General features: G+C 34.0%; 1 protein-coding gene across 5 annotated transcripts in view; it reads left to right on the forward strand.

Moving 5' to 3' along the window:
• Positions 1–24,455, forward strand: part of LOC145334306 (uncharacterized) — a 240,959-nt gene that overhangs the window by 42,537 nt on the left and 173,967 nt on the right. For 4 of the 5 annotated variants that reach the window (XR_013884802.1, XM_080179711.1, XM_080179712.1 and 1 more), the window contains exons 25-38: positions 1,482–1,609; positions 1,851–2,910; positions 4,369–4,612; positions 4,964–5,095; positions 5,394–5,466; positions 5,783–5,908; positions 15,571–15,657; positions 17,299–17,367; positions 17,683–17,732; positions 19,450–19,585; positions 19,919–20,016; positions 20,262–20,380; positions 22,238–22,323; positions 22,759–22,862. Coding sequence is in view for 4 of the 5 variants with exons in the window: in XM_080179711.1 (XP_080035837.1) it covers positions 1,482–1,609; positions 1,851–2,910; positions 4,369–4,612; positions 4,964–5,095; positions 5,394–5,466; positions 5,783–5,908; positions 15,571–15,657; positions 17,299–17,367; positions 17,683–17,732; positions 19,450–19,585; positions 19,919–20,016; positions 20,262–20,380; positions 22,238–22,323; positions 22,759–22,862 (2,512 nt within the window). In the remaining variant the exon portion in view is untranslated. The remainder of the gene's footprint in view (positions 1–1,481; positions 1,610–1,850; positions 2,911–4,368; positions 4,613–4,963; positions 5,096–5,393; positions 5,467–5,782; positions 5,909–15,570; positions 15,658–17,298; positions 17,368–17,682; positions 17,733–19,449; positions 19,586–19,918; positions 20,017–20,261; positions 20,381–22,237; positions 22,324–22,758; positions 22,863–24,455) is intronic. The other variant, XM_080179713.1, reaches the window with a different exon arrangement.

Below are 24,455 nucleotides of genomic sequence, written 5' to 3' on the forward strand. Positions count from 1 at the left end.
AATCTTATCGGTTCAGCGGTTAGCGAGATCCTTCGGTATACACACACAGACAGACATCCTGTTACTGTTTTAAAAAGGATAATATTGGTATTACAGAAACATATGATATTACCGGTAGTTTTGTATATGTGCGTTTGTTAGTGTTTGTTTGTGTGTGTGTGTGTGTGTGTGTGTGTGTGTGTGTGTGTAAGTTAGATGGTTGGTCATGCATGACAATATTTATAACATTTGTATAAAAACCACCCTGTATAAATGCAACAGTATTACGTTTCTGGATAGGTCATATCAGACATGTGCACAGATATTTGTAGGTGGGAGGGGATTCTAACCCTCCCCCTTCCACAGCAACAAGTTGAGATTATCCTTATAATGAAGTAAAATGATCTCTGTGTGTCTGTATGTATGTACCGAAGGATCTCGCTAACCGTTTAACCGATATGGTTCTCCTTTACAGAGTGTAGCTTTACATAGGTCCTTGAAATTAAAGAAGGAACGGTCGTCTACCCCCACCCCCCAACAAATTTTTACTTGAAATGTTTTTCCTTTGCTTTAAAATTAAGATGAAATTGGTTTGTCGAATTGAATCTCCCCTCAAAAGCCTCTTGAAGCTTCCCGGGGGCGTAGCCGCAAATTAAGAAAAGAAAGTAGTAAAATATAAGACAGCGGTTTTATATTAGTTAATTTCTATCATATTATCTCCTTATCTTTATTCTAAGAATTTATTACTTTAAAAGGGAAAGAAAATAAAATTGAGGGAAGTTAAAAATAATCAAAAATTTAGATCTCTACTTACCTCTTTAAAGACTGTCAGACGATCTACAATCCTACTTTTCTGAAAGCGAAATGAAAAAGAGGGAAAAATTCAGCTGAACTTTTATTTTAAATACTAGTTTAATGATAGACTTTGTAATAAAAATGTTTGATTTCATGATTCTAGACCAGTAATTGTCTTGGAACAGTTTAGAAAGTAATTTTGTCACAATTCATAATAACATTATAGAAGTGTAAATCATATTGTGATCCCCAAAGAATTGGTCATCTTTAGAAATCACTTTGATTTCTATATTTGTTTGATTTACAATTTTATCTACAATATAGTTTACGTCTATTATTAATAAACGGACGTACGGATTAACCGTAGATATACTAAAGCTTCGTTTGTAAAAACTCAAAAAAGGTGTTTTGATTTACTGTTTTATGTTTTTGTTACAAATGGATGTAATTGTAGAATATACGTGGATATTATGACAGGGTAAAAATAGTCGTTAATATAGGTTGCTACTTCCCATTTTATTTATTGGTCAAAGGGACGGGTGGGGGGGGGGGTAGATGGTTATTTTGGCCAGCTACAAGTTTCACTTTATTAGGTAGAGAACATTAAAATCTGATGTAGTGTCAAAGTAATAATACATCCATTTTTGTTAGCTCATTATTGCTGCGATACTTTTAAAAAAGTCATTATATAAAAAACATTTATTTAGAATGTGCTAGAAGCAGAAGTAGTCAGCCTCGTATCCGAACCAAAGACAAGCTCCCCTGACCAATACTGCCAAGAAGAACAGTCAATGGGCAACTCTCCACGCAAGTCCCGCCAGAAAACCGGCAAACGCAGGGATGGGGACATTTATTTGTATAAACAATAAAATAAAAGAGTTTTCGAAAGTATTATCATCCAAAGATTTAACTTAATATACCTATTTAAAATCTTAAGCTACAGACAAAATTTCTTACTAACTACTTTATATTATAGGATATTTATATTATATTATTTTATTATTGAATAGCTTGTTACTGCTTTGATACTTTTGGATATAATTGCCCTTGTTACAATATGTGTCCCCAAAATATCACAGGAAACTAAATGATGACAACACTATAGACGTTATGGAGGGGGAAGGTGACCTTGTTGAGGATGCAATTGATGATGATGAAGAAATAGAGGCAGATACTGTTGGAAAATCTACCAAATTCAACGAAGAGAACGCGGAAATTCAAACATCAAAATCCACCAAAGAAAACACATCAAAAGTTGCTGAAAATGAAAAAAATTCCACAGAAAAATCTTCCAAATACATTTCTAAAGAGGACGACATACATGACAACGATGCTCCTGATGTTAAAGTCATGAATAATAAATCTCACACAACTCCGTATGAAACACAGGCCTCGAGAAATGATAGTGATGTTGTAACCCCTCCCTGTTTTATTAATTCTACCTTGCTGCAGCAAGAACGTATTGATACATCAGCTGAGAAAGAAACAAGTGTGGGTTGTTTGGATGGTTCCCCCGCCTTAAAAATAAGCACGGGGACAGGCAAAGACATTTTACCCCCGATAAAAACGCCAGGGGATAAAGATGAGTCATGCAACCCATCCCTATCTCAACAATCTCCCTCTAAAGAATTAGAACAGCTTCCCTATAAAGAAATTCCCCCAATGAACTATCCTCTTACCACTCCACCCAGCGACGACCAAAGCACCTCAATGAAACAGCCTCCAAAAAGAGCCGCCTCTCCCCACGTCCCCGCAACCATCCCCCACGCCCCATCATCCAGCCCCCACTCCCCTACGGTGGTGCAAGCCAAAGTGTCTAGTGAAGTGTCTACTACCAAAACAGATAAGACCAACCAGAAGAAAGACCAGTCACTGAAATCAGCTGGTTTTGTGGATAATCAAAATATTACTGGTTATGCAACTGGTTTTAATAACAACAATGAAAAGGAGGCATTTAGTGATGAAACAAACTTAATTACATTTCCTGTTAGTGATGTTTTAATACCAAAGAATGAAATAAAGAATCTTATTAAAGATGATAATAAATTAAATGCTATTCCCAATGACGCAACTAGCCTTTTTGAAGAGACAGAAAATAATCAAAAAGAAGATGTTTGTTCAACATTAAATGAAAAGGTAGTTTTTTAAACAACTTTTCTTTTAGTTTTTATAAAAACGTAGTTACTCTATAGTTTACTATATCTGTCAACTATTGACACTACTTTATGGTAGCAAATCTATTTTAAAACTATTAAATATGTCTATCAGATGACGACCTTTTTAAATTTTGCAGTACTGATTCCTAGGACAAAAATTACATTATAATAAGCAAAGCATCTCTATAATATATTCCTAAAAATGTAAGTTTGTCATTTAAACACTATCCTGTATTTAACAGTTTTGCAACAAATTTACGTACAATTTAATCAAACCTTGTACATCTATATTTTGCTTATTCAGTCCTGACACTTAACTTTTCATAAGTTAATATTTGTTTGTCCTAACGTTTCAAAGCTTTACTTTTATGGATGTTGTCATCCTTGTTTTATTATAATATTGCTAGTATTTAAATTAAGTTGTACATTTTTGTTAACAATGTACATACAGTACGTCATAAGTAAATCAGGGAGGGATATGCTAATGACGAGGAAATTTTTCTACTACAACTTTCTCAATATTTATTGAATTCGAAATAAACATTTGTTTAAACAATAGGATGGGGGGCGGGGGGGGGGGGTATATTAATTTATTGTCTTGTATTATTCCTTTATCCATAGGAGGAAAATGCATTTTATTCTGCGTTCTTTCTAAAAATAATATTATGTAAAATTTTAAATATCATTAACAATGACAATTTTGTTCATGTTTATGAAGTGCAATTTATTTTTACGTTAACATAGTCTTGTAAGTATTTTCCTGTCGATTTTAGGAAGCGTAGCAACTCTAGAAACTTTACCAGAAAGTATTACGTCCATTTAAAATATACCTTTTTTTTTAACTTGTTTGGGGTTCGTTTATTTTTTCTGATTTAAGAGCTCTGATTTTTTCGATGTTGTCATTTTGATTTTGTATTTTTTATCATTATAATGTCAAAAATTTTAATGGCATTGCACAACAAAGTATGAAATTTTGCGGCTATATGTTATTAAATGACGGACAGGCGATCTTTACTTGTACAGAAGCTTTGATTCTAAAACTTACACACGACTATTAATTGTACAATCCTCTCATCCTTTAGATTTATCCAGCTATTCAATGAATAATTTTGCCCATTTGAATTCTTAGAAATTATCAATTTGTCGTCCATTTCCCTCAACCTGTATATTTTACTAAGGAGGGAGGGGACATTGGGCTGTTTATTACGCTAGTACTCAAAGTTTTTTGTAATGGTTTTTTATTCTTTGGCTTAACAACTTTGGGAAATTTTAGTAAATTCTAACTGATTGGTTCTTTAATTAAGTTAAGTGTCCATACGTCTGTAATTTACAGAAGGGTAATGTTGTGTAACATCATAGGGGATGTACATACATCAATTTATCGGCCATTGTCTTATCCCTTTAGATTCCTGATATTAAACTGTTAAACTATTTTTAGGTATACCGAAATGAAGAAAAATTAGCCAATGAAAATCAAAACCCAAATGAAATTAAAACCAAAGAAAATGTGATTTCTTCCCTAAATAACACCAAAGTTTTATGTGAAAAATCTGCAAAAAGTGAAATTAAAAAATCTACCAATGATGTAAAATGTGAAAAATCTTTATATAAAAATGTTGAAATTACGAGTGAAAATAAAGTTTGTCAACCAAATCAAAATAAGGATGTAGTAAACGAGAAAGGTAGTTTTCTCCTTTTGTTTGTAGTTAACATACCCCTTCTTGAAGAAAATGCATATAGTGATTACTTTTTATTCCACTAATTCAAAAGCCTTATGAAAGCGGAGTTTTTCTAACCTAATATGAAATAAGCTTGCTAACATGAAACTCGTTAATTGGCTAGTTCGTTCATTAAGTTGGAGAGGAAGAGATGGGTTAAAGAGGATGGTAGAGGGGAATTGTTATTTTAGCCTGCTGTAAGCTTGACTTTAGTAGAAAATCTTGTTTAAGATCCAAGTAATAATATATCTATTTGTACAATTTTCAAAAGTGGGAAAAAAGTTCTATGAAACTAAAGGAGTAAACTACCTTCAGAAAAAGAGTTATTAGATGTGAAAAATAGTGGTGTTATTTGCTGTAAAGATTACATAATCAAAAATGATACATTTACTGCAGAAGTTGGTGAAGGTTTAGTTGGTGATAAGATTCTGTTTAGTGAGCCTACTACAGGAAAGTTGAAAAATATTTTGTTATGCGCAGCGTCTCTATAATTGTAATCATAAGTAATCTCTTATCCTCCTATTACATACAACTAGTTTCTTTGCCTTCAGGGGAGTTCCTAGGAGGTCTGGATAATTGCCTAAAACCACCCCAGGAGCTTCCTTGAAAAGTACAAACAAAGAATATTAAAGGATAGTAAGGTTTTTTGTCTGTAGCTAAGAATTTTTATATCTACTGAACCGATTGAGTTCCTTAACTTTTTACGAGTAATAAAAATTTTGACAAATTATTAACTTTAAAAACTCAGGCTCACCAAGAATCAGCGCTAGAAAAGGATCTCTGTCAACACGACCAATCAGCCCACTAGGAGTTGCGACAGGGATAATATTATAATTCTGTATGAAAGATATTTTCATTAAATACTATGAAGGGAAGTGACGGTAAAGGAGTTCTGTCATTAGTTGGCTTAAAAACTTGTATTGTTTTTGTATAAAACTAGTAGGTAGTATCTAAACATTTTTGCCAATAATTAAAATTTATTGAAAGGCAGGGGTTTATATTTTTAAACTTAGTTGATTTACATAGAAGTAAAAATACAGAGTTTTTGAATTTCTTACCCCGTCACTGCACCGCATAGCTTTTTTAAAAGAACTATTTTGAAAGTAATTTGTTAAATATTTATCTCTGTGGCAAAGGAGGGTCACGGCCCAAAAGCCCGCTTGGCTTTAGACCTGCCAGTCCCCTGCGGGCCAGCAGCCCTCTCGCAGTAACCACCAGTGGTACGAGATCTGCACCAAATACTCCAGATTTTAAACGAAGGTAGGTGTTGTTTAACAGTTTTAATAATGTCCCAAAAAACGTGTCCTTTTCACATTTATACATCTAAAACAGCGAAAAAATCCAATATGCGTAAATATTGCTATTGTGGTCTAAAATGTGTAGTCATCTGATATTTGATAAGGGGAGAATCATTCATTGAGATTTAAGACATTCGCTAGGTAATATGGTTCTGGGTTATGAAGTGATAAAGAATAGGTAGGTCAAAAATAATAATATTAAACAGATGAAAAAATAATATTAAAGCATAAACGTTGTGTTAAAGAGCAAATAAGAGTTTGACATTAAATTTACCTTCTTAATTGATAAAAATTGCAAATTTTTCCATTATTCAACCCCCTCCCCCCCCCCAAAAAAAAAGGAAAAAAGATGTTTTAATTATTTTATATCAATTTCTGAGAAAAATAAAGTGAAAATATTTGAATAAACTCTGGAATACAGTGAAGGGGCATTACAGTAAAAAATTGTAATTGTAATTCTGCACACAGGGTGGGGGACCCTATCCCGATTTCGTATCGGGTCTTTGAAATTAGCCAATTGCGTCAGAAATATAAACACAGTCCCTATAAAAAAAAGAAAAGGAAGTAATTTGCTAGCTAGCAGACGAAAAGGGTCACCATCATTTGGGCCAGTTAGTTGTCTGGATTATACATCTATACTTATCTCTTATACATTTATCAAAAGGAGAATGGACTCTAAATTCACCTTTTTCCTATCCGGCTTATATAGCTAACTATTTTCTGGGGTGGACAGAGGGTTAATTTAACTGCTAGTGTCCTACCAATACTTTGAATATAGGTATAGGACAATGGATAATTGATTTATCATCACTTCCTTTGTGAATGTAGCAAGAAAGGGTTATGGATTTGTTTAATCTTTATTGAACTCTTCCTCCCTGAATAAACTGAATTCCCACCATCGGCAAATTAAAACAATCAACATACATGTTTTCGCGCTTCAGCAAAAAGTGTTAATCGTAAAAAAAATTTAAAAAGGATATTACAAAAATCTAAGAGTAATCGGTTGATAACATAATTTGGTTACGGAATAAAAGGAAAAGGCAATTTTAATACTTTCCTTCTAAAATTTAAAGGCTACCAAAGGAGAATGTCACACACAAGAAATGGAGGATATATTAATATCGTCCATTGTCTTATTCTATAGGTACAAAAATTAAGTTTCACGTAATTTTGTAAAAACAATCACAAAATTTCTTAAAATCACAGCATTAATAAAATAACGGGTTTATACTGTATATTAAGAAATAGGATGTCTGTCTTTATTTGTCTAATAATGTTGAATGTCTTTTGTTATGTTGCAGTTTAATCCAGGGAGGGGGGGGGGGGGAGTAGGCATTGGGCTGTTTATTACAGTAAAACTAGTCCCCAAAGTTTTATAATAACGCTTTTTTATTGATATTTTAACAACTTTGAAGACTTTTATTGAATTTTGATTGATTTGTCCATTAAGTTAAGTGTACAAACGTTTCAACCACTAATTGTAATCTACATAATGGGTAATTTTGTGTATCAACATTGGGGTTTGTACATCAATTTATAAGCCAATTTTTTATCCCTTTAGATCCCTCGAAAACCACTGGGGAAGGGGGAGAGGGATTAATTATCATTATCCTATCCCTGAAGAGAAAGGGAATAAAGAAAAGGGAAAGTGATTAAAGACAGAGCCACCAATTTGGGGTGGCCTTCACTTACGCATAAAATCACAATCTAAAACACAAATTATTAAACTAGGGTTGGCAATCTGAATCCAGAATCCGAAATCCGCCTAATCCAGAATATTTAAAAAAAAAATAAAAGCCAGGAATCCGCGGAGAATCCGCTATATTTTTGGACGGATTCTTGTAAGAATCCGAATCCGGTCCAAAAATTAGACGGATTGCCAACCCTAATTAAAACAGCACAAATTGCTTCACCAGTTTTAATTACTTGCTTTATTATAAATAAATCTTAAATTAGTAATGATTGTAAAATTGCAAAATTTTGATACTTGTGGATCACGGAAAGAAATCAAAGTAGCTGTTGTTTGGTTATTTTAGGTTATGTAATAGTTAATGATTGCCCCGCAGGTTCTGGAAATTGGTTCTGCAGGGGCTAGAAATAGGAGAAAAGCTACAGTGAAAATACGACGAAACCCGCTACTTCGTTTTCTTTGCATGATCGAAACATTTTAATATTGATAATATGCGGAAATGGTTGCGCATCGTAATTTGAATATTGATTTTATAATTAATTTACTCTCTTATTTACATTACGTTATTTATTTGTTTACTTCTATTTTTATTACAGTATTGTATTATTCAGTATAAATAGATATATAGACGAGATGAAGAAAATATTATTTATTCTACATAAATCCATAAATATACTTTATTATATGCCTAGAAATAATATTGAAAAAGATGCCTATTTTTTATAAGAAATTGACTTCTACTAACTCTACAAATATTTTTTTTTACCTGTTCAGATTCGCACTGAAGGCCTTCAACACTTGAACCTGAAGATCTATACAAAAAAATCTTTGAAAGATTATCATAAAAGTAAACTAAGATAAAACTAATACTAATAAAATGTTAATGTTCATCAAGTCTAAATGAACTAAATAAACATGCTTTAATATCTAAGTTTGCTTTTATCTACTACAGACTCAAAGACCAACGCACGGACTGGCCCTACTATATTATAGAGTAGTTGCGCGACTTAAAAATAATATTTATGGTTAGATAGACAGATGTTGTTTTTGGGTTTTATATGGTCTTAAGCTTTAGAGATTAACTAGAGATTTTCTCTACATATCAATACATAAGATGCGATTTTCTTCGCATTTAGAGTAGCAAAATAAGGGGGGGGGGGGTTTTAATGCAACCATCTCGTAATCAGTGATTAAATGGCACTTAGAATTCGAATTTCGATCTGAAATTTTGCATGAGTAATCCTTGGTAGGTCTATTTTCCCTATATCGAACAAAAAGTTGGAAAAGTAACGGCTGGCGGCTGGCAGCTCAGCCGTTTAGCCGTTTTTAGCCTATTTTCAGGGCAAATTCATCATTAATTACGCAGGAATCAAATTTTAAAAACTTATTTTTGGTTTAATTAATGGTAAATGATAAAAATAACCTTTTTTAAATTTTTAGTACCAGCTGCTAAACGGCTAGAACCGGCTGAAAACGGCTGGGAGCTGCCAAGAGTATGAAGGGTAGATATGGCTTGTGACGTGTCTAGGGGTAGGTTTTTATGGCTGCTGAGCTCAAAAATACTTCCAAAAATAGTGGCCTCCCATTCATATGGCAGCTTGGTAACAGCTGCAGCTCAGCTGGGAGCGGCCAAGAGTAGAATGTGTAGATAGGGCTTGTGACGTGTCTAGGGGTAGGTTTTTATGGGTGCTGAGCTCAAAAATACTACCAAAAATAGTGGCAGCCCATCCATATGGCAGCTGAGTAACAGCTGCAGCTCAGCTGGGAGCGGACAAGCATAGAATGAGTACATAGGGCTTGTGACATGTCTAGAGGTAGGTTTTTATGGGTGCTGAGCTCAAAAATACCACAAAAAATAGTGGCGGCCCATCCATATGGCAGCTGGGTAACAGCTGCAGCTCAGCTGGGAGCAGCCAAGAGTAGAATGAGTACATAGGGCTTGTGACGTGTTTAGGTGTAGGTTTTTATGGGTGCTGAGCTCAAAAATGCTACCTAAAATAGTGGCGGCCCATTCATATGGCAGCTGGGTAACAGCTGCACCTCAGCTAGGTAACAGCTGCAGCTCAGCTGGGAGACCAAGAGTAGAATGAGTACATAGGGCTTGTGACGTGTCTAGGGGTAGGTTTTTATGGCTGCTGCCCTCAAAAATACAACCAAAAATAGTGGCCGCCAATCCATATGGCAGCTAGATAAAAGCTGCAGCTCATCTGGGAGCGGCCAAGAGCCAAGAGTAGAATGAGTAGATAGGGCTTGTGACGTGTCTAGGGGTAGGTTTTTATGGGTGCTGAGCTCAAAAATACTACCAAAAATAGTGGCGGCCCATCCATATGGCAGCTGGGTAACAGCTGCAGCTCAGCTGGGAGCGGCCAAGAGTAGAATGATTAGATTGGGCTTGTGATGTGTATAGGGGTAGGTTTTTATTGGTGCAAAGAATAAAAAAACTACCAAAAATAGTGGTGGTCCAACCATATGGTTGCTGGGTAACAGCTGCAGCTGTGTAGTAAGCCGTTGTTTAAGACTCAGTTTGAGGATAACCAAATATTTAATATTTCACTATTTTTGGTAGTTTTTTTAGCTTAGCACCCATAAAAACCTACCCCTTGACACGTCACAAGCCCTTTGTATTCGTTTTACCCTTGGCTGCAGTCAGCTGATCTGCAGCTGTTACCCAGCTGCCATATGGATGGGCCATATGGATGGACCACCACTATTTTTGGTAGTTTTTTTGAGCTTGGCACCCATAAAAACCTACCCCTAGACACGTCACAAGCCCTATGTACTCATTCTACTCTTGGCTGCATCCAGCTGAGCTGCAGCTGTTACCCAGCCGCCATATGGATGGGCTGCCACTATTTTAGGTAGTATTTTTGAGCTCAGCACCCATAAAAACCTACCCTTGACACGTCTCAAGCCCTATTTACTCATTCTACTTTTGGCCGCTCCCAGCTGAGCTGCAGCTGTTACCCAGCTGCCATATGGATGGACCACCACTATTTTTGGTGTTTTTTTTTGAGCTTAGCACCCATAAAAACCTACCTCTAGACACGTCACAAGCCCTATGTACTCATTCTACTCTTGGTCTCCCAGCTGAGATGCAGCTGTTACCTATTTGAGGTGCAGCTGTTACCCAGCTGCCATATGGATGTGCCGCCACTATTTTAGGTAGCATTTTAGAGCTCAGCACCCATAAAAACATACCCCTAGACATGTCACAAGCCCTATGTACTCATTCTACTCTTGGCTGCTCCCAGCTGAGCCGCAGCTGTTACCCAGCCGCCATATGGATGGGCCACCACTATTTTTGGTAGTATTTTTGAGCTTAGCACCCATAAAAACCTACTCCTAGACACGTCTAAAGCCCTATCTACTCAATCTTCTCTTGGCTGCTCCCAGCTGAGCTGCAGCTATTACCCAGCTGCCATATGGATGGGCGGCCACTATTTTTGGAAGTATTTTTGAGCTCAGCAGCCATAAAAACCTACACCTAGACACGTCACAAGCCACATCTATCCTTCATACTCTTGGCAGCTCCCAGCCGTTTTCAGCCGGTTCTAGCCGTTTAGCAGCTGGTACTAAAATTTTAAAAATGGTTATTGCTATCATTTACCATGAATTAAACCAAAAATAAGTTTTTGAAAGTTGATTCCTGCGTAATCAATGATGAATTTGCCCTGAAAATAGGCAAAAAACGGCTAAATGGCTGAGCTGCCAGCCGCCAGCCGTTTTTTTCCAACTTTTTGTTCGATTTAGGGAAAATAGACCTACCAAGGATTGCTCATACAAAATTTCAGATCGAAATTCGAATTCTAAGTGCCATTTAATCACTGATTACGAGATGGTTGCATTAAACCCCCCCCCCCCCTTACTCTATTTATCAATTATATTTTTTTAGAACAAGTACATCAAAAGATCGTATAATCGATTTAACATTGATTTGCCATTTACAAATAAAATTGCCTCGCCAATACCCATCTAGGTATATAATAGGCTATTTATGAAGTTTTGTGGTTATCATTGATTGATTTGGAAGTTCTTCAAGAAAATAATCTCCTATTTTCTGCAGATATTTGGTATTACAAAAAAATTAATTATAGAGTATCTTCAGAAATTAAAAAGACACTAACAGATATATTATTCTGCAAATTAATAAATTTCCATTACTAAACCTAAATAACAAATATTCTGCTCACATATAAGTTAAGGGGGGAATTTAATCTTCCCATGTCCATATCCCTGAACCCCTTATCTTATCTTTGACAAGGAAAAAAGATTATTGATGAGTGGTGCATTGTATCTTTGTTTCCAGGGTTATAGGAATAGTTTCATTACAGCTTTCCGCGGTTATGAAAATGTTCAATTATAGGAGTAAAACTAGTTTTGTTAGCCCTGAGATGCCGAATATGATAAATGGGGGTTAGGGGATAGGGGAGGTTAGATAGACGTCCATAGGGGGAGAGTGTTAATGTCCCCCTAAAACTTTGTTACACATCTACCCACCCCCACTTAAATTTTAAAAAATACGTTAGATTACCCACCTTAAACCTTTAAAAAAAAACTCATTTTACCCATAAATCCTATCATGTTTGATAATCAATACGAACCTCAATTAATATAAAGAAAGGTGTAAAATAATAATTAGATATAAAGGAGGGAAAATGCAAACTTTTTGACGCTAATTTTAATACATGGTTCGTTCCTTAAAAAAGGTTTTGATTAGTTGGATTATTAAGTTAAGTGTACAAACGTTTTAACCAGTAATTGTAATCTATAGAATGGGTAATTTTGTGCATCATCATTGAAGACATACATAAATCAATTTATCGACCATAGTCTAATCCCTTTAGATCCCTGATCTATTAACCATGACAACCTTTATTCATATTCTAGATTGTGTTAACAAAAACTCAAATTTGTGCTTTTAAGGCCCTGACTTTGCTTGTCCACAAACATGAATGATTGGGGGATTAATTTTCTTTTACTAGGTCAACAAATAAACATTTCTTATTAATAAATAATGCAATGCATTCAAAGGAAAATATAAAGTACAATAAATAGTTTTTTTTTTTAAAGAAAGGCCTTTCTTCGATAAAATGACGGCTAGCTATTGGTTGAACTCTGGTGAAGTTCGTTATAGTGCCTATATAAATGACCAATAATATATAGACTATATTACCAATGTCAGGCCAGTATATATTTTAATGGCCAATGGAAGGCCACTATTTTTTACAGGCACTATAAAAAGCTTTAACTCTAATTAATATATGTTTACTATTTATCTGGAACTTGTTCTTTAATAAACATACTTCTTTGATTTTATTTTTATTAGGCTAAGTGGGCGATTGTAAGGCCCTAAAATCAAATTATCTACACAGACAGACATCGTTTTATTTGTTGCAAATGCTTGTCTCTAATTATTATGCTTACATTAGTTAAGTTTTTGATTTAGCAGTTCAACTAATCCAAGGTGATGACGCAGATTCACATCTTATTGTTTAGTTACCTTGCCCTAATTCATCCATTTCATCTGACATAACTAGACTATACCAATATAACGCTTCCTTAAAAAGCAACAATCTTCTTAATAGTCCTTCTATAGATCTTGGAAAAGAACAAACATACATTTACTCAGAAGAGAGGACATTGGCCTTTTAAATTTACAAGCCCCTAAAGTTTTACAATGACGTTTCCTTGGCTTAACATTTTTGGGACCTTCTTGTAGTTTAATTGGTTGGTTCAATAAGTTGAGTGGTAAAACGTTTCAACCACTAACTGTAATCTGCAGAAGGGTTAAATTGTTTATCATTATTGGGAGATGTACATCATTTCATCGGAGATTGTCTTATACCTTTAGATATCTGCATTTACCTGTAAATTATGTCTCGGGGGCGCGGTAACATGTCGGGTTCTAGTATTCTTCACTTCACTTTGGTTCTTACTCCGTTTACTCAAAAAAAAAACATTCAGATAGACAACCTATTACTCTCTGTAAATGCTTGTTTCTGAGAATATTGTCTGAATGCATGGAACCATGATGGAATAATGTTATTCTTCAGGGAAAGTGACAAACATTCACATAAAATATTAGGGATTAGGGAATAAGAAAGCAACTTTGGGGACCAGCGTAATAAACAGTCCAATGTCCTTCCCTCCCTGTTAGATTGTATATACTCAAGTAATAAATTTTAAATATATTGGATGTTATTTATAATTCCAAGCGTTATTTAATTACCCTAAGATACTGTATGTCCCATTTTTTAAAATTCAGATTATTTTTTTTGCCAAATGGGAGACTGTTTATAAAGACCATTTTTTTGAAAGTTTAAATGGTTTAAAAACATCCCAGAAATGAAGGAATTCTTAGTTATTATTATTTTTATTTCTCCATTTTTTGTTTTATATTTTTTGTCTTTGTTCCTCAGTTGTTTACCAGACAGTAGAAATATGTCAACAAATATAAAACAACAGTTTTATGGAACTTACAAAGACAATGATATCAGGGAGCTAAAGGGATAAGACACTGGACGATAAATTGATGATAATCTCTTCAGTAGATTAAAGTGGTTGAAACATTTGAACACTCAACACAACACTCCAACCTATCAAAATTAACATAAGTCCCCAAAGTTGTTAAGTTAACGAATAAGAAAAGTCATTATAAAGCTATGTGAAGTAGTTTAATAAACAGCCCATTGTCCCCTCACTCTCTAATATGATATACATATGAAAAACAGAAAAAGAGAAATCTTAACAGACATCTACAAAAGCATTATTGCTTTGTTAACTAGTAAAGCAAAAGAGTGACTTTAGACATAAATAAGCTTATTTTTAAATCAATTAAAATATATCTATAAAAAATGTTCGTCTAAATGTCATAAGTTCATTGAAAAAGATCTTAAAATGTTGAATCATGATAAAAAATTCTATGGAAAACTCATATTTAGTGATTTATTGACAAGAAATTTAAATTTTCTATAGTACCTAATATATACATTGACATAGTTGTCCTTGTTTTAAAAATATAAGTCAAGGAAATATATTGGACAAAATATTTAACTTGTTCAGCTAGACGTCTGACTAATGGTGACAAAACTATTTTATAAAAGCGAAGCTTTTCTATAATAAGACTCGTTCCCTATGTCCTTCTGTGGCGGTTAGCTTTTTTAGTATGGTAATGCATGTTTGAATTGTCCTTTAGATTTCGAACTTTGCATGATGATTCCTATGATAGTTTGGTACGATTTAGAAAGCTGTGAAACTCTATAATCGTTACCAGAAAATCCGTATTTCCATTTAGACTCACAAATTAATAGTATTGCTTATTAAGTTCTAACACTCTACAAGTTTTTGACCATTTGTCCTTCCTTTTTGTAGAGCTTCGCTTTTATGGATCGTTATTATTTTGGTTTTTTTGTTTGTCGTATTTCAACGCCATAGTATTTTGAATTTTAATATGCGGAATTAAAAATATGAAAGAGGGGGGTAGGTTTCTGGTAGAATCCGTAAAGGTGTGTGTTATAAGGCTTAAAAATAGTAGTAGAACGATAATATTCACTAAATATGTGTATTTCTTATTGAAAAGAACCATAGACAAAAAAAATGTAAAAGTTAACATAAATTTTATCGTTCTACTACTGTTTTTTTTTACTTATAACACATAACCTTTACGAATTTTACCAGAAACCTACCCCTCTCTTTGTCCATAAGTAGCACAGCAAATAGAAGCTAAAAAAATATGACAAGTACTATTGGACAGCTGTAACCAACAATTGGATTGTAAAGGTGACAATTTTATGGTCCCCAAATATTATTTTAGATTTATTTCGCTTGTTGGCTATACCTTATTTCAGACTATAACCTTCTATGATTTCTGCGCTGCATTGATAAATATTTTAGATTTTAAGCCATACGTTTTAATTGAATTAAATTTGTTTCAGAGGTAAACCCGCGAACAAGTTACTGTCCAAAGTCCAGATGCAGTCCGAGTCACTCACGGAGTCGCAGCACAGCCAAATCAGCCAAGGGTATGGCTTTATTTTTAAAATATAGTTGAAGAGGTGATGGAAAGAGGGGAATCCCTAATTTAGGTTGGGTTTGTGTTGGATTTATCTTAGAAATAACTTGCATCTGAATTAAAAAAAATATTTGGTAATTTAATCAGATTTTTTCGAGATTTTGAGGAGCAATGCGTCTTAGTAGCTTCCTCCTCTCCCCCCCCCCCCCCTCCCTCCAAATATTATATTAGATTTATTTAAATTGTTGACTATACCTTATTCCTGGATTTATCCAAACTAGAACTTTTAAAACAGGTCATTTGAATACCTAGAAATATAAGGACTATTTTGAAACCCATAAGTACCTATAATTTCAACATCTTATGAAAAATGTTTTAGTTTATGTTTCCTATTAAACTATTAATTTGTGTTTTTTGGACTAAAGCAAAGTGTTTGATGTATTAGAAAAATTGGGGAATGTCATTAAAATAATATCGTATTCAAAGTATATAGGAATCTTTAAAGGGCCAGAATTAAATGCCATACATATTACCTAACCTTTAATCGATGAAATTAATGGTAAACTAATTTGGAGATTTATAGACAATACATGCTAACTTATTTTCATCTTGTTATTATATTTTACCATAATTTTCCATAAATGATTCAGTTTCTATCTATAAATGCAATAATAAAATTGACTTTTCTTGAAGATTTAATATTTTTCAAATCGGATAGGTACGTTTGACAACTGTAAAACTTTTCGAAATTTGAGATTTGGTGTTTTTTCAATGTGAAAATAACATTTTAGTAGCGCAGCAATAACTGAATAACAGTAATATAATAGGAAATTGTTAGGCATATATAGCAAAGCTTATGCTCAATGACCTCAAAGACAAAAGTCGTATTAATAAACACCAATGAAATCTTTTCTGATATTATTATCAAATAACATTTTAATGGACGGACAAGCGTGTAATAAAGTAGTTATTCATCCAAGTCTAAATAACATATGTTATACCATATCTAACCAAAAATAAAACAAACAAAATTAGCTATGAATAAAAGACGCAAACGGAAAATATCAACCCAATCATACCAAACATAACAAAAAAAAAAAAACGTATTTCATGGATAAATATTGCATAACGGCATAATACTTATTGGCCCTCAAATCTTATCATACCATATATTGAATAACAGTCAAATAAAATCACAAATAGCCCTTGTCAATATGTAAAAACATATTCTTATGTGACAAAGTTGTTCAATTTCAAATTTAACTTTACTTTTCATAAGAATTGATTTGATTTTAAACTTGAGATTTTTTCAATTGTCAAAACTTAAAACATTTTGATCATACCTACCTATCTATTTTGCCAACATGGAAAATTTGTGGTGTAGCTGCACTGCAAGAATTATTGGTGCTTTTCCTAAGACTTTCTATCGAGCCCTGACCAGACCCCTTTTTCACGCCATGCCTAACAATTGCGTTGCCTTTACCTGCGGTGCTTTAAACTAACTTTAAATTACAAACAATCAACTACCCCTCCCTCCCTTATTTTAAATTTATTTAAGTGCTTTTGTGCTTAATAGTGCTTGAAACGACACTTTCAATGGCCTATTATTTAAATCTAGCGTTACTACTCTTTAATTTGATTCAAATTTCAGACGTGGTTGTTCCTCCTCTCTGTACGACTCTCAATATTCCTCCACCGACCCCCAATCTTTGGCTGTAAGGTAAGTTTTACCAGCCGAGCGTCAGCCGCCAGTAAGCACCATGAAAATCAACTTATTAGAAATCACATGGTAGTCTAAACCTGACCCAATATGGCAATCCCTCCATCAAAAAGAATCCAACGGGTTTTAATCTGAGGCTTTGGTGCGGCTGCAAAGCCCTAAAAATCTTCTTTTAAAAATCAGCCATCTATCTTCAATAGCAGCTGAGAAAATCACATTTTCCCTCTAGCGTTACGGACTGACTAACGGACGGACAGACGAAGTGAACAAAGCTACCTATTAACTATATTTCCCTATGATTTATTCTTTTTTCAGTGTGACCCTATCAACTGACATGGAATCTAGTGGATTTTTCTCTGATTTAGGTACCTAATCATTACCTATTGTTTGTTTGATTAGCCATAGTTTTTTTAAGCTTAGACTTTTGTAGTAGAAAAATGGATATAGAACATACGTGGATAGTGTGACTGGGGGAAGATTGTCGTCAATTTAGGTTGCCAAAATGGACATCATTTATTGATCAGTTCGTTAATCAAGTAGGAGAAGGTAAAGGGGGTGGATGGGGGAACGTTATTTTAGCCAGCTACTTTATATGAGTAAATGATAATTTTGTTGCAAGATTCAAGTAATAATAAATTCATTAGAAACTTTTTTGTATGGTATTGCCATTTATAAGAATTAAATACAAAAAAAATATGACAAGGTTTTTTTTCTATCTTTCATTGACCTAGGTATTATCAGAGAGAGGGAGGGGACAATGGGCTGTTAATTATTATATTAATCCCCACAGTTTTATGTAACGTTTCCTTAATCGTAACCATCTTTTGGGACTTTGAATTTTGATTGGTTGATAGGTCAAAGGTTTCAACCACTTACTTTAATCTACAGAAGGGTAATTTTGTGTTTTATCATTGAGGATGCACATCAATTCATCGGCAATTGGCTTCTCCTTTCAGATCCCTGTGGTGTTACACTATGATTAGGCTATAAAAACAATCCCCATAACTCTTAAAAGGACTCTCCACAGAAAAATCAACTTTAGATTTTTGAAAATCTAACCTGAAATTATTATTCTCTGTTCAATTTTAGGCATTTTTTGTTTTTGTGGCATCGCGATCGAAGCCCTTTGAAATTTTTTACCTCCTTTAAGTGAATCCTCCCGCCATTTAATTTGTGCTGCTTTAGTGATTTTTAGCTTCTATTTTTGCCGCCGTTGCCGCATTCATCGCCCTTCTCCGCCGCTACTCCGCTGTACGTCGCTTTTTAATACATGCTCCCCTCTCCCTTGTTCAGAAATTAAATGGAGGCTGGGGGTGTTGTGTATAGCTACGTACGCAATGTATAGTGGAGTAGCGGCGGAGAAGGGCGATGAATGCGGCAACTGCGGCAAAAGATGGTTATATTTGGCGGAGGCGAACACAAAATGGAGGCGGCAGGATTGTCCAGTCAAGGAAGAGGATAAATCGTAGAGCGGCCGGTTGCAATGGAGCAAATGTTCTTTAGCGGCGAACACATATTGAGTGGAGGAAAGTGTAGTATACATTGTTATAGCGGCAGTACAAATAGGCGGCGGACAAAATTTTCAAAGGGCTTCGATCGCGATGCCACAAAAACAAAAAATGCCTAAAATTGAACAGAGAATAATAGTTTCAGGTTAGATTTTCAAAAATCCAAAGTTGATTTTTCTGTGGAGAGTCCTTTTAAAAAATGTTTACTTTCAGTAGGTGGGAAATTACTGACATATCCAATCCATACATTTCCGTGTGTTTGTGTGCTATTGTCTAAAACTTTATTTACTACTGAAAACAACACAAAGTTTTATATTCCATGTATAATATCTTTCACTGTCTCTCTAAAAATCTACATATTCCTTTACTATTTACTAGTTAATGCGCCCCTAGCTTTTAGGGGAGGGCGTATATTTGGAAAATAGCCTAAAACCACAACAAAACAAAACCTACCCAGAATAGATTTATCCATTCGGACCAGCCATCTCCATTATACATTACTACATTATATTATAGCATGTTTTTTCCCCTCTGTTCCTTGGAGTTAAAAATACCAAAATAAATCTTTATTTAGATGGACGAATCTCCAAAACTGAAACTCAAACCTTGGATGAGATAGACTCGATACAGCAGGACTCAAACTTGTGCACTCTGGACTCTTCCAGTCAAATTGAGTCCAGCCTCTACGATTCTCTTCTCAAAACAAACAGGTACAATTGAGAAATCAACTTAACCTAAAGGCAGGGTTTTCCTAAACCTAACTTTACCTAAACGTAAGAATTTAATTACAAATACTGCCTATCCACAAATTTTCAAAATATCACGTACCTACCAAAAACTGATTTATGACAATCATTAAATCCTTTGATTTAAAGACTTCATATTCTATAAGTTTAAACAGTACATTTTATTGTAGATATAATATTTATGGGATAAGCTATTCCCCAACCCTTAGAGGTTTAATTTTAACTTCATAAGTTATGACGTGGTATCATCCAAGAAAATCCTAAAGCTACCTTAATAAAAAATATCTTCAATTTCAGCGCATATTCTGGTCGGAAAGACGACATTTGTCAGCGTCTTCTATCTCGCGGGTTTTCTGATATCAACGACGATACCGCAGCTACTGTTACTTTAGAAGGTAAACTTTTGGATAGGTAGAAGCGCGGCTTCTCTATAATGCCGCCATCAAAACATGGATTTTTAAATCAAAATGGCAGTTGTGAGTCGGTGGGTGTTTTTAAAGTGGTTTCCGGCTCAGCGCTGGCATATTAAATTAAATAACGATATAAGGTGAGCCGCTAGAGGCATCGACAAGCTCTGGTTATCTATCCAGTATTATAGATTCATTAATATCTATATTTGATATTCTATCTATTATTTTAGATATCTCTATCGAGGACGAATCTAAAGATGTAAAGCTGGAAGGAGATGAGATAGAAACCGAAGATTTGTGCTCTACAGATCTGTCTCTCAATCAAACCATCCAAAATTTAGATTCTGAGGTATCCTATTATTTAAAGTAGTATTGTTATTTTGTCTGTGGCTTAAGATTTCGATAACTACTAAACAATTGAATGCTCCATTTTATGGAAGCTTCTTATAAGTCCCTAAATGGTTTTAGGCTATTAATTTTTATGTTGTTTTTTTAGGCTATTTACACTTTCCTTAAACTTTCCAATTTATAGCCCCTAGATGCCAGGAGTGCAGCAATTAGTTGATATAGAATTGATTCTCTACAGGTCTTAAATGTTATTTAGTTGTAGGAATCTAAATGGACAAGACAAAACTATGGAGATTAATTAATGAAATTCTAATATATAATAAACAAATTACCTCATCTGTAGATTAGAATTATTGATCGAAATGATTAAACACCACTAGTTTTTTAACAACCAATTAAAATTAAATAAAAGTAACTAGGTACACAAACTTTTAGAGCCAACGAATAAGAGAACATGTTTCATTTTTTGTATGTATAATGCTAAAAATAGGAATTTTCCAATGTATTGTATGCATGTACTTGCTTACATAGATTTTAAGAGAAATAGAGATACTATAATGAAGTGTAAATTATTATTTCTACCAACTCTTATATATAAAGGGGGAGGGGGTAGATTTAAAGATAAACTGATAACAAAAGTTTTTTTTTTTAAATACGTTCCCTCATTCGTTGTACTTTCGTTGTTTTTAATTTAATTTTGATTTGGTGGTTTAAACTATTTCCTTTCCCTTGATCCGTGATATTGAATGTTAATGCAAAGTATTGCATCTATGCATGTACGTACAACAATGTTACAAGCGTAGCTACTCTACATTTAGCATTCTGGCTGTACGTCTTATAATTGATAATTGTTTGTAAAACCTTATAGAGCACTCAGGGAGGGAGAGGATATTTGGCTTTTTATTACACTAGTCCCTAGTTTTGATTGGTTGGTTCATATATTAAGTTGAGTGTCCAAACGTTTCAACCACAATTGTAATTCACAGGAGGGATAATTTTGTGTAATCTCTATTTGGATGTACATCAATTTATCGGCCATTGTCTTACCACTTTAGATCCTTTAGTGAAAGGTAAAGTGCTTAATATGAAGGGAATAGAAAAGTTAAGGATAAATTAATCAACAAACCCTTTATTACCCATAATGTTTATAATCTACAAAAGAAAAAATCCACACTTAAAGAATAAGTAACCTTATGCTCATTGTCCTATCCCTACAATCAATTCAATTCTTGTATTATGCTGGGCTACTTATATACATGATTGCACTTGTTTAGATATACTTACAATACTTTAATCTCATCTATGCATTTAATTATTTAAAATCTTATATATGTTACTTTTTCCTATTTTGAAATAATCCATTTATCTTGTTTGCCATGTTTTAGTTTATGTTTTTAACAGTAAATAATCAATGAATCAAAACTTAAGATGTTAAAAAACAAGCACAATTTTAATTATATTTAAAACTTTTTAATAACAGCAATTCGGGAATAATATTAGAATAGAAGAAGCTATTTCATGTTCGTTCAAGAAGAAAGAATTGTTTTTAGCCGTTAATATTATGCTTTGGAGATATCGTTCAGCGACGGACACTTGAAAGTACAAAAATACCCTAATTAAAAAGTAGCTACGCTAATCTTACCTTTTTCCCACATTCCACAGGGGAAAAATTTTCGTCAATTTAAGTTGCTAACATGGGCATCACTTATTGGTCAGTAAGTTCAGCCAGTAGGATGGGATGGGACTGTTTAAAGAGGTTGTATAGGGGGGGGGGGGGCTGGTCGTTATTTTAGTCAGTTTATTAGAGAACATGAAAATCTGGTGTAAGATCCAAGTTATGATATATCCATGATTTTAGGATTTGAAATATGCTGACAAGTCAGGAAAATCTACGAATAAAAATGAGAATAAAAGAAACGAGAATCAGATACCGAATGCTAACAGGTCAGCAGCTTGAATGGATTTATCAGATTGGGTGGACATGTCATTGATTATTTATCGCATCGTATTATAGACAGCGTTCCGTGGATAGTAAAATGAAAAATAATAAGGTTTAAACCAGGCCATGGCTAACAAAACTGGTCAAATTTCATGTCTTGTATTTTCTTACTCGTAGAAAATTGCCTAATCCTATGGATATTAATCGGTTACGAAGCCATACTGGAAAATATTTTACTAAGATGACAGTCCAAATTTCTTAGACTTTTGTGAAGTGTTTGACAAAAATTAGCTTTTTAAAATTTTTTTCAAACTTTCTTAATCAATATTTTAAAAAATATATTTATCGAGTAAGAACTTAGTTTTCTATCTATCTATAAAATATATTTCTTTTAGATCAAGATTATTATAATATATTAAATATATATTTATTTTTTTTAGATCTAAGCCAACATCTCCATCACTTGGTTCAAGTTCAACAAGGCTAAGTGTGTCATCACGAGCTTCGTCTGCTAAGTCATCTACAAGTAGACTCTCAACCACAGGTACCAAAACACCCTACTACTTTATATAATAGGATATACATTGTTTATTGATAGAGAGGCGACGGTATTTTATAGCTATTTTTGCACTATATGGTACTGATTTTACTATAATGGACTTCCCCCCCCAATTTTTGGTTGGCTCTATTATTGCAGGTTGGGACTTTTGTAACAATATACTTTGAATAAACTAAACTTAAATAAGCGTTAATATACTTCTCTTCAAAAAGTTTGCTTAAAGCCTTTTCGCTAGGGATTCGCTTACAATGGCATCTGGTTGTAGCTAGAACTTGATACCTTTCCCATTAAATACTGAGCCCCTATAGATGCTATGGCGCCGGCGCAGCCACTAGTATAAATGCAATTATATATGTAGGTATTAGAGTTGGGCTCGATATAATTATCTCGCTATTGGCTAGGTTTATTCAATGTTTTATTTACTTTCTTTTGGTTATCTGAATTCTGACTATTAACCCTATTCTTCCATTATCTTCTCCCTGACGATTTCTTTCTTTAACCCTTACAGATCGAGGGGGGGGGGGGCTCAAAGAGCCCCCCCCCCCCCCCTCTAGTTTTTTCAATCTCATTTTTTTTTGTAGGTAAGATGGTAACTTCATGACTTTTTAAGTTTAGTAATTATACGTCGGCAAGAGTTGATTTTATTAGGATATCTGGTCTGTGTCGGTCGTGGTGTCCGGTCAAAGTCGGTTGGGTAGCAAAAAAAATTAGAAAAAATTCTAAATAAATCTTAATTTCTACATTATGACTTTTGTGTATAAGGTAGAAACCTACAATTTTTTTGGTGAATACTTAGATGTCAATGACCATCTGAGAAAAGTGGTGTTATGACCGTTTGACCGCTCCCTGACCGACTTTTTGACCGATTTTTGTCTGGCTTTTACTACAGACATATATCATGAATATCGTGGCTTCTATTACAGCTAGAGACCTATAATTTTTTTGGTAAATCCTTGAGCAATAATAAACAGATAAAAATATTAATATGCGCCGCCAATCGCCGTTTTACCGCCGTAACCGCCGAAAATGGCGGTTTCCGTTATTTGCCGTTTTTTCGGCGATGATCAGAAAAAGTAATTTTTTTGTTATGAAAAATAAAAATTTGGTCATCCTAGCTGCAAAATTGGCCGCTCTACAGCTGTTTTAAAATTTAGCGGCTGGCCGCTAAAAAGCGGCTAAGGAGCGGTCTGACTGCTATGACTAGAAAAAGTAATTTTCTCTAATAATACACATGAACCACCAGAAAAAAAATTTACGTCTTTATCTGTACCAGGAGCCGAGATAGAGCTCTTTGAGCCCCCCCCCCCCCCCCCCCCCCAATCTATTAAGGTGGGAATTGGGGCCTGATCTGTAAGGGTTAAACTATTTTAGGATCTTAATATTTTTTATTTCAAATTATCGTCCTGAAAGGGTTAAAATGTTTAGGTAACTGTTAAATTTTAGTTCAATATCTGACCACATTATGCACGTATCAAATATTTGAAAACTAAGTTTTCTTTTATTTACTATATTATAAATTAAAATTTTCTATTTTATGGATAGAATTTTAATACTTCAATATAATTCATACCTATAGCA

Source organism: Acartia tonsa, chromosome 12, assembly GCF_053477335.1.
Source record: "Acartia tonsa isolate MP-2025a chromosome 12, ASM5347733v1, whole genome shotgun sequence".
In the NCBI taxonomy this organism is placed as follows: Eukaryota; Metazoa; Arthropoda; class Copepoda; order Calanoida; family Acartiidae; genus Acartia; species Acartia tonsa.